The 11,496-nt window shown below is 42.6% G+C and overlaps 1 protein-coding gene across 2 annotated transcripts in view; it reads right to left on the bottom strand.

Annotated features, from left to right (window-relative positions):
- Nucleotides 1-7,765: 7,765 nt before the first annotated feature.
- The window catches only part of LOC106563162 (transmembrane protein 132D), a 53,427-nt gene continuing 49,696 nt past the window's right edge, over nt 7,766-11,496 (bottom strand). Inside the window, exons 8-9 of one of the 2 annotated variants that reach the window (XM_082958146.1) lie at nt 11,237-11,428; nt 7,766-10,076 (exon numbers count right to left, since the gene is read on the bottom strand). In XM_082958146.1, the coding sequence (XP_082814272.1) occupies nt 8,610-10,076; nt 11,237-11,428 (1,659 nt within the window). In that variant the 3' untranslated portion in view covers nt 7,766-8,609. The remainder of the gene's footprint in view (nt 10,077-11,236; nt 11,429-11,496) is intronic. The other variant, XM_014128438.3, reaches the window with a different exon arrangement.

The raw sequence follows: 11,496 nt of genomic DNA, 5'->3' as shown, positions 1-11,496 counted from the left end.
GACATTTATCGTACAAAAAATATGTACTGTATCTGCCAGCAGTTTAAATCTTCTTCCTCAGAAACGATCTATACACGTTGTAAGTGAGAGCTCTCACTCTCCCTAAAAACATTTTTAGTCACATTCCAGCCCCTCAGGCTAGGGTATTGATTGGCCAGTTCGGGTTCCGCAGAGAGAGGAAAAATGGATGTCCTTGTTTGTTCTGCTCCAGCGGCCCCCTGACCTGAGAGTGTCTGTCCCAGGGGCCCTTGGGGCATTGACTGTGTGGTCCCACTCAGGTCCTCATCACAGGCTTGACTGACTACCTCATTATACACAGGCTGCTGTGGGCTTAATCGTCTCGTTTTATTGTGTCCTCTCTCTCCATATCTACCCTCTCTCTCTTGCTCCCAACTTCTCCCTCTCTCTCTCTCTCTCTCTCTCTCTTTCTCTCTCTCTTCCTTCCTCTGTTTTCCAGATGTCAGTCGACTTGGCTGCTATGCTCTACTGGCCTGGTTTATTTTCTTCTGCCACTGTTTCATTTGTGTTCATCCTCATCGTGCTCCGTAGTTAACCTGCCCTGCTTTACAGAATGACATTATCGTTGCGTATCAATGAGTAAAATGGGAGACTGTTGATCAGTGAGATCTGCGAGATGTGTTACGGCAAGTGCACCAGGGAGATCTGTTGATGCCTGCCTTTTGTGAGTTAATGAAGCACCAGGCAGAACTGCCATTGCACACTGCGTCACTTCACTGTTAGTGATTTCTCTTATTCATCTGAAGACTTAAACAGTATCTGGGGCAATATCCTTTCTATTAAACACCACTCACATCTAAACTTCCTTCAACAGTAGCATATCAGAGGATTCAATAAGGAAATACTGTAGCCTACATGAAAGAACAAGTGTAAGGTTAGAGGCACTGTATATCATTAGTAGAAAAGACAACATTAGAATAACATTCCATCTATTATGGCAAATCAGAAGCAGAGTCACGTTCAAAACGAGATGGCACCATCCAAACCTGTCCAGTACACGAACGCTCCTACTCGATTTCAGTTCGACAGCATTTGCCCCATTGAGCGTGCTGAATATGACCCAGGGTAGTGTTGTTAACATAGCAACAAGTAAGCAACCTTGTCTTCTCTGGCCCACATTAAAGGGCATGTGCCATGGAGAGGGTCCACTAATGCACACTAATCCCAGCCCAACATAACGACCCCAATCCCTTCAATGTCAATAGGGAAGCTGATGCGCCAGATTAAAGGGCCACTGTAATGATACTGCGGATGTAGGGAGATTGTCCTTCCTCCCTGTTGTTCATGAATGACAAGCAGGAAACGCAAAGTGCTTGTCAAACCCAAATATTTTTTATCTAGACAAATGTCTCAACTACCTTTCCTTTTTTTACATTGGGGTACATTTGAAAATGCCTATAAAATGTAAAGTATAAAGTACACTATACAGTATGAGTCAAAACTTTTTATTTTTTACTATTTAATAGATTGTAGAACAAGAGTGAAGGCATCACAAGTATGAAATAACACATATGGAATCATGTAGTAACCAAAAAAGTGTTAAACAAATCAAAATATATTTTATATTTGAGATTCTTTAAAGTAGCCAACCTTTCCCTTGAAGACAGCATTGCACACTCTTGGCATTCTCTCAACCAGCTTCGTGAGGATTGTTTTTACAACAGTCTTGAAGGAGTTCCCACATATGCTGAGCACTTGTTAGCTGCTTTTCCTTCACTCTGCGGTCCAACTCATCCCAAAGCATCTCAATTGGGTTGAGGTCAGGTGATTGTGGACCATCACTCTCCTTGGTCAAATAGCCCTTACACAGCCTAGAGGTGTGTTTTGAGTCAGTGTCCTGTTGAAAAACAAATGATAGACCCACTAAGCACAAACCAGATGGGATGGCGTATCACTGCAGAATGCTGTGGAAGCCATGCTAGTTAAGTATGCCTTGAATTCTAAATAAATCACAGACAGTGTCACCAGCAACGCACCTCCACACCATCACACCTCCATACTCCATGCTTCACGATGGGAACCATACATGCTGAGATCATCCATTCACCTTCTCTGCGTCTTACAAAGACATAGCGGTTGGAACCAAAAATCTCAAATTAGGACTATTCAGACCAAAAGACAGATTTCCACCGATCTAAATGCTTCCACCGAAGCATTTGTTTGGGCTGCAGTTTCTAAGGCTGGTAACTCTAATGAACTTATCCTCTGCGGCAGAGGTAACTCTGGGTCTTGCTTTCCTGTGCTCATGAGAGCCAGTTTCATCATAGCACTAGATGGTTTTCACAACTGCACTTGAAGAAACTTAAAAAGTTCATGATGTAATGATGGACTGTTGTTTCTCTTTGCTTATCTGAGCTGTTCTTGCCATAATGTGGACTTGGCCAAGAGTGTGCAAAGCTGTCATCAAGGCAAAGGGTGGCTACTTTGAAGAATCTCAAAAGATAAAATATATTTAGATTTGTTTAACACCTTTTTGGTGACTAAATAATTCCATACAGTTGAAGTCGGAAGTTTACATTCACTTAGGTTGGAGTCATTAAAACTTGTTTTTCAACCACTCCACAAAATTCTTGTTAACAAACAATAGTTTTGGCAAGTCGGTTAGGACATCTACTTTTTGCATGACACAAGTCATTTTTCCAACAATTGTTTACAGACAGATTATTTCACTTATAATTCACTGTATCACAATTTCAGTGGGTCAGAAGTTTACATACACTAAGTTGACTCTGCCTTTAACCTCTTGACGGTCGCCTAGGATAGGGGGAGCCACAGCGCATTTTGAAAAAAATGTGTGCCCATTTTAAACGGCCTACTACTCAAACTCAGAAGCTAGGATATGCATATAATTAATACTTGTGGATAGAAAACACCCTAAAGTTTCTAAAACTGTTTGAATGGTGTCTGTGAGTATAACAGAACTCATATGGCAGTCAAAACCCCGAGACAGATCGAAACAGGAAGTGGAATTCTGAATTGCGGACTCAACTTCATCACGTTGCCTATTAATCACACCGTGAGCTATGGTTCATTGAGCACTTCCTATTGCTTCCACTAGATGTCCCCAGTCTTTACAAAGTGATTTGAGTCTCCTACTGTGAAAACTAACAGAATGACACGCTGTGGAACGTGGTCACACGGAGAGGGCCATCACCATTATGACGCCGGCGCCCCTGGCTACCCTCCCCTTTCGAAACGTTTATAAAGACAATGCAATCGTCCCCCTTGAATCTTATTGGAGCTCTGGTTGAAAAAGGCCCTAAAGATTTATGTTATACAACGTTTGACATGTTTGAACGAACCTAAATAAGAAAAAAATGCATTTTGTTGAAAGAATAGTCCCGCGGCCACGGAGCTTTTGGTGCAGCCTTCAGAACGCGCTAACAACAACAAGCTAATGGAACATAAAGGATGAACTTTTTCGAAAGAAAATACATTTGTTGTGGACCTGGGATTCCTGGAAGTGCCTAAGGATGAAGATAATCAAAGGTAAGGGATTATTGACAATAGTATACAAGACTAGATTTGATATGTGATTGTTCCAAGATGGCGCTGACCTGTATTGCTAGCCTATTGTTCTGAGTATCGCATCCCCTTTTATCGCAAAGTGTGATTACCCAGTAAAGTTATTTTTAAATCTGGCATTACAGGTGCTTTCAAGAGATATTCATCTATACATCTTAGAATGACAATATTACATTTTAAAAATGTTTTCCAATAGTAATTTAGTAAATTGTAGCGCTGTTTCATCGGATGCATTTGAGGGAAAATAGTTAGTCAACGTTACGCACCGATGTAAAATGCTGTTTTTATATATAAATATGAACTTTATCGAACAAAAGAAAGCATGTATTGTGTAACATGATGTCCTAGGTGTGTCATCTGATGAAGATTGTCAAAGGTTAGTGCTGCATTTAGCTGTTTTTTGGTTATTTGTGATGCATGTGGTTGGTCGGAAAATGGCTATGTGGCTACTTTTACGATATACTCCTCTATCATAATCTAATGTTTTGCTTTTGCTGTAAAGCCTTTTTGAAATCGGACAACGTGGTTCGATTCAGGAGAGGTGTATCTATAAAACAATATAATTTAAAAAAATTAAAAATAAATTAAATTATTACATTTTGTTATGCTAATGGCGATAGGATTTTTCGCTGGATGTCCGTCCCGCATACGGGACGGAGGCCGCACAGGGCTTGGAAAATTCCAGAAAAGGATGCCATGGCTTTCGAAGCTTCTGGTAAGCTAATTTACATCATTTGAGTCAATTGGAGGTGTACCTGTGGATGTGTTTCAAAGCCTACCTTAAAACCCAGTGCCTCTTTGCTTGACATCATGGGAAAATCAAAAGAAATCAGCCAAGACCACAGAAAATAAATAGTAGACCTCCACAAGTCTGGTTCATCCTTGGGAGCAATTTCCAAACACCTGAAGGTACAACGTTCATCTGTACAAACAATACTATGCAAGTATAAACACCATGGGACCACGCAGCCGTCATACCGCTCAGGAAGGAGACACGTGTTCTGTCTCCTAGAGATGAATGTACTTTGGTGCGAAAAGTGCAAATCAATCCCAGAACAACAGCAAAGGACCTTGTGAAGATGCTGGAGGAAACAGGTAAAAAAGTATCTATATCACAGTAAAACGAGTCCTATATTGACATAACCTGAAAGGCCGCTCAGCAAGGAGGAAGCCACTGCTCCAAAATCGCCATAAAAAGCCAGACTATGTTTTGCAACTTCACATGGGGACAAAGATTGTACTTTTTGGAAAAATGTCCTCTGGTCTGATGAAACAGAAATAGAACTGCTTGGCCATAATGACCATTGTTATGTTTGGAGGAAAAAGGGGGAGACTTGCAAGCCGAAGAACACCATCCCAACCGTGAAGCATGTAGGTGGCAGCATCATGTTGTGGGGGTGCTTTGCTGCAGGAGGGACTGGTGCACTTCACAAAATAGATGGCATCATGAGGAAGGAAAATGTTGTGGATATATTGAAACAACATCTCCAGACATCAGTCAGTAAGTTAAAGCTTGGTCGCAAATGGGTCTTCCAAATGGACAATGACCCCAAGCATAGTTCCAAAGTTGTGGCAAAATGGCTTAAGGACAACAAAGTCAAGGTATTGGAGTGACCATCACAAAGCCCCGACCTTAATCCTATAGAAAATTTGTGGGAAGAACCGAAAAAGCGTGTGCGAGCAAGGAGGCCTACAACCCTGACTCATTTGCACCAGCTCTGTCAGGAGGAATGGGCCAAAATTCGCCCAACTTATTGTGGGAAGCTTGTTGAAGGCTGCCCGAAATGTTTGACCCAAGTTAAACAATTTAAAGGCAATGCTACAAAATACTAATTGAGTGTATGTAAACTTCTGACCCACTGGGAATGTGATGCAAGAAAAAAAAAACGGAAAGAAATAATTCTCTCTAAACTGTGTGTTATTTCATAGTTCTTCACTATTGTTCTGTAATGTAGATAATAGTACAAATAAAGATAAACCTTTGAATGAGTAGGTGTGTCCAAACTTTTGAATGGTACAGTATATATATATATATATATGTACACACACTGCCGTTCAAAAGTTTGGGGTCACTTAGAAATGTACTTGTTTTTGAGAGAAAAGCATTGTAGACATTGTTAATTTTGTAAATTACTATTGTAGCTGGAAACAGCTTATTATTTTTTGGGGAATATCTTCAACTGCGTACAGAGGCCCATTATCAGCAACCATCACTCCTGTGTTCCAACGGCACGTTGTGTTAGAAATTAAGGCTATTCCATGTGAGAAATTGCCAAGAAACTGAAGATCTTGTACAACGCTGTGTACTACTCCCTTCACAGAACAGCGCAAACTGGCACTAACCTTAATAGAAAGAGGAGTGGGAGGCCTCAGTGCACAACTAAGCGAGAGGACAAGTACATTAGAGTGTCTAGTTTGAGAAACAGACGCCTCACAAGTCTTCAACTGGCAGCTTCATTAAATAGTACCCGCAAAACACCAGTCTTAACGTCAACAGTGAAAAGGTAACTCCGGGATGCTGGCCTTCTAGGCAGAGTTCCTCTGTCCACTGTCTGTGTTCTTTTGTCCATCGTAATCATTTATTTTTATTGGCCAGTCTGAGATATGGCTTTTTCTTTGCAACTCTGCCTAGAAGGCCAGCATCCCGGAGTTGCTTCTTCACTGTTGACGTTGAGACTGGTGTTTTGCGGGTATTGTTTTGCGTGTACTATTTCATGAACAATAATAGACAAACGAGTTTCAGAAGAAAGTTATTTGTTTCTGGCCATTTTGAACCTGTAACGAACACACAAATGCTGATGCTCCAGATACTCAACTAGCCTAAGGAAGGCCAGTTTTATTGCTTCTTTAATCAGAACAACAGTTTTCAGCTGTGCTAGCATAATTGCAAAAGGGTTTTCTAATGATCAATTAGCCTTTTATAATGATAAACTTGGATTAGCTGTCTACACTGTATATCTGATCAATTTGATGTTATTTTAATGGACAAAAAAAATCATTTTCTTTCGATAACAAGGAAATTTCTAAGTGACCCCAAACTTTTGAACGGTAGTATATTTACAAAAAAATAAAAGATCGATTGGAAATGATGCAGAGAATTACATTGATGGTAGCTACAATCTATCTGCAATATTATAGCTGATCTACATATAGAAAATTGATATTGAGTATAATTTTTAATATTTGCCTTTACACATTAATGTCAGTTGATGTAATCTCTATTATTACAGTAATTTTGTGGTCAGAAACACTGCAGAGATTCACGGGAACTGTCGCAGGTGAAAGTGTATTTAACTCTCCAGCTCCTGTAAGAAAGATAAACTGTTTGAAGGGGAGAAAGTCTACCCACATAGCTAGAAAACATGCTGGATGTGTAAAGGGAGAGAATTCTGGGAAAATGTATTAAATAGCCTTTATCAACACTTCAAATCCGTCCCCCTCTACAGCAGAAGGAAATGACACATGCTGTCAAATCCTCTACTGTCAGTTTGAGGTTCAGTGCATCAGCACATCAGATTATCTGGGTTAGTTTAAGCTTGTACAGGTTTTTTTACTGCTGAAATGTAATTTAGAGATGTGTCGCCACGGTTACACCATAGAGAGGGAGCCAGGGAGTTGTGTACCTCGGCAGAAGATAACAAACAGCATTTCCTCAGGAGTGTGTTGGCGCTATCGCAATAAGCAAAAGGGAGATCTCTCTCTTGCCATCTTTCTCTCTCACTCACTCATTCACTCTCACTTACTCCTATCACTCAAAATGGACCTCATTCAGTGGGTGACTTCAGTTAACGGGAAACACTTTTTACACCACTTCAATACCAAAGTGACTTTTTCGTAACAGGTTAGGAGAACTTACGCAGCAGGTTAGGATAATTAATGTAGTAGGTTAGGAGATCAGGTTAAGGTTAGGAAAAGGGTTAGCGAAAATTCCCTCCTAACCTGCTATGAAAATCACTTTGTATCAAAGTGGCGTGAAAAGTTCCTTCATTTCACAGGCCACATAGAGGAGGGGGACTGCAGCAAGACCTACTCTTGTGATGCCACTGACATATTGTACTGTATGCCACATGACATACAGAGACAAACCAAAGCTCAGAGAATCTCACAATTTCCATTGGCTTTTATAGTAATACACAAAATATATTTTGGACAATATCACCCATTATTATGAGTTTTGAATATAAAATAATCACATTATTTTAAATAAAAAGGAATAATGGTAGAAGACAATACTGATGAAATTCTGCTCCCAAAACATACATTTTGTCCTTCATTCAGTAATTTATTGGTTAATCTCATAGGAATTGAACATCAAAACAGCTTTGCACAGACAGAGCACCATTCGTCTTCATTTACACATGAAATAATCCTCTCTTTTAAAATGTATTGCTCTATGTTGAGGACAAGATTATACTTTATTTTTTCAAATGGAGGAACTCTTTCCCCCAAGACAATTCTTGTACATACAATTCAAACTCTACATGAACATGAACTGTGTTTGCATAGCACATACAATTTGAATAAATGTCCATTCAAAAGGGTGGTTTGTATAAAATCATTTTCCAATAATATTCATAAATATTGCATTTTCTCTGACCAATTGTTCAAACTCTTAAACTATTCTGTTGAGGAATCATACAAATATACAAAGGCTGGAAAGTATATAACCAACTACAAATAATGTCTTTCATATTGCAATTACCCTAACAACTGGTACAAAGTGAAATCTGAAGCTATTTTGTGGAGGAGTCATAGAAATATATAAAAGCGAAAGGAAAATGATTAAACTGCATTTAAACAGTGTAAACAATAATCTGTAGAAATATACATTTTTTACCATCCCATATTAATGAGGTCTGGTCATTCATTTGGTAATTTAGTCATGTGTATAATTTGTTCATGTGTGTGACATAATATGTGTGACATAATGGAATGACAGTGTCCATACACCTATTATTATGTGTATACTCTACTTACACAGTTTATACACTTAAACAGGTTCAGAACACACAAATGCATGCACACGCATGCACGCACGCACACACACACACAAACCATGTGGAATCTCACTTTGGATCGCCCAGGGGTCTAACTACAGGCCATGGCATGTCAGGTAGGGGCCCCTGAGGCTCCCCAGCTCCCCCAGCCTGACTGGGCCAGTTAAAGTCCACTTCGTTCCTCTTCAGGGCAGCCAGGTGCTTAATGTCCAGCGTGGTGAAGGTGGTGAACTGGACCTGGTTCCTCTTGCTGGTGGGGGAGTGGAGGGGATCGCTGCTGGTGGGCTTGGCTAGGAGGGTGGCTGAACGCTGGGCAGTGGGATCCAGGGCGGGAACCTGCTGGGAGCTGGTCCTCCTGCCCAGGGTGGCTGTCCTCTCTGGGATAGCACTCATACTCAGACTGCTCTCCAGGGCCCGGTGGGTATCTATGGAGCTGTGACTTTGCAGGCTGCAGTTGGACTCCATTGAGCGGTGGTTCTCCCGCTTGAGGGTGGAGACTTGGGGACCTGTGGTGGTCCCCAGCGACACCCAGTCATTCCTGTGCTCCTTAGGGCTGTTGGGATCTGGGTTGCCCTGGATGGGGGTCTTGTGGCCCCGGAAGCAGAGGTTATAGGAGGTGCAGTTTAGCAGGAAGGCCAGGATGGCCACCACGGAGACCCCCACCAGGGCGAAGATACCGATCTCTAGGTCTGACATGGCTCTAAATGTCCTCACCAGGTCACTCTCCACCACCAGCGGCGGCTTGGACTGCTTGGGCTGCTCTTTCTGGGGTGGTGCCTCTGCTTTGGGCATCTCTTTCTTCTTGTTGGGGTTTTCCACCAGGTTTCCCCAGTCTCTCCTCAGCCCCTGTCCTCTTCCCAGGGTTCTATCCCTGCCAGGTCTGCCAGTCACCAGAGGTTTGTCAGTGCCAGGTTTGCCCATGGTGGTGGTACTACTGTCAGTGTTGGTGGTAGTGGTGCTGATGGTAGAGATGCCACCTCCAGCCACTTCCTGAGCCCTGCTAGATGATGTGGTGACGTCAGTCATGATGGTCTCCTGGAAGTCTGGCACAGTGCTCCTGAACAAGCGTCTGTCTCCGTCCCCCTCAGTTAGAATCTGTGGTGAGGTCACAACGCGCTCAGGCTCTCGTTGTGATGCCACGACTGCTGTGGGCTCCCATGGTAATGTCACAACAGGCTTAGGCTCTCCCTCTGATTCTGAACCATCATTGCCATACTCAGCAACACCCCCACCAGTGTCCCCTCCGTCGGGCCTGCTGCCCATCTGGAAAGTGACCCTGAGAAGCCCGTTGCCCACCACCAGCTTGCTCTTTCTCTTGGACTTCTGGCACTCCTCACAAATCCTCAGCTCTGCCTTCACCAGCGCCCCCTGACCCTCGCCCTCCGCCACCACAAACGCTGACTGGGGGGTCCGGCGCACAGTCGCCACTCTCTCGTCCCATGAAGTCACAGTCAGGGAGTAGACGCTGCGGTCGAAGAGGTCCAGAGGGGTCACTGAGCCATCACTGAACTGGACCCAGCAGCTGACCAGTGCCTCCTAAGGAGAGACAATACAGAGACTGGATCAGGAGAGGACAATGGAAATCCTAAAGTAGGACAAAATGCAACAATGACATCAATATTCTCCCCAAGTTTTGTTGAGCAATTTATTTCCAAATATTCCCTCTCATAAATAGATCTTGTGATAATGCATAATAGTAGGTGGTAAATCAGGAGCTGATCTGATTCTGTATCTTTCCAAAGGATCCTCAAGCAACCCAATGGTTCACAATTCCACAGTTATTTAATTTCCTGCCTCAGTGTTTTGTCGGTTGGGTTGCCATTTTAGATAATCCCTCCTTTTGTTGGTATCTAAGAACTGCCTCTGTTAATCTCTTTATAATTAGATCGGAGGCTATTGTACCACACACCACAGTCCTATCAAATCATGCTTTGAAACTCAATTTAACCACAGGGGATCAATATCAATATACAGTAGATGCATAACAAACACTGTTAACAATAGCCACCAGAGGGCGCAATGTGGGTAATTACCCCCACCACAAGTCAGTCCAGTTACCATAGAACCAGAGAGCTGTTAGCTGATATGAACGATTAGAGCAAGAGGCCTGGCCTATATTCTGAGGGGAAATACATTATGCATAGCCCAGAATTTTACATTAACACAGCCCATCACAGAAACAAATGGGCATGTGCGCTAGCTCCATTCTAATAGCTTGAGTATTGACTGGGTCAAGCTAGCGGTTCACCAGGCCCCAAGGCAGCACAGGGCTGTCATAATGCTGGCTATGAAGTATGGACAACTGCCTAATGGTTTCCCCGCTCACAGTTTGGGAAGTGTTTTTGAATGGGCATGCTGCCCGGCTAATGTGTGAGCTGTTAAACTGTGTGCGTGCTCCCTGCCTGACTCACAGCGTGGCCACTGTACTACAGGCCTGAGCTGTGGACACCATTAAATCACACACACAGAAATCACAGGGACAAAACATATGCTACTAGACCACCAGGTTACACTGTGAAATTGATAATTTTCTTGCGTAATATCTGTGAAGGGCTTTGAGGGTAGTTTTCTAGCAGTGCCCCAGCTTCTGAATGGCACAATGTGTTGGGGCTTGTTCTTTGGAAAAAGTATTATATTGGAAGTTCTATATTTTTGCATAATAGGTTTGATACAGGTTTTATTTTACAGCTAGTTACCTGTTTGGGTTTCTGCATGACTTCCTGTGTGGTAGCCATGGCAACGATGGCCCTGTTGCTCCCTGAGCTGAGCTGGAGGGACAGAGAGAGGCCAGAGACCAGCTGCACTCCCAGCTCTGTCACGCTCACTTTGTCATCCAGAACCCTGACCATCCGCTCAGCCAGGATTAAGTCAGACAGAGGAGAAATCACCTGCAACATCATACACACACATTAGTATATACACAGACGCATACAGTGCCTTCAGAAAGTATTCAAAA

The sequence above is a fragment of the Salmo salar genome, chromosome 11, assembly GCF_965601325.2.
Source record: "Salmo salar chromosome 11, fSalSal1, whole genome shotgun sequence".
In the NCBI taxonomy this organism is placed as follows: Eukaryota; Metazoa; Chordata; class Actinopteri; order Salmoniformes; family Salmonidae; genus Salmo; species Salmo salar.
The sequence above is the reverse complement of the archived record's forward strand: the minus strand, read 5'-3'. Positions and strand labels throughout refer to the sequence as shown.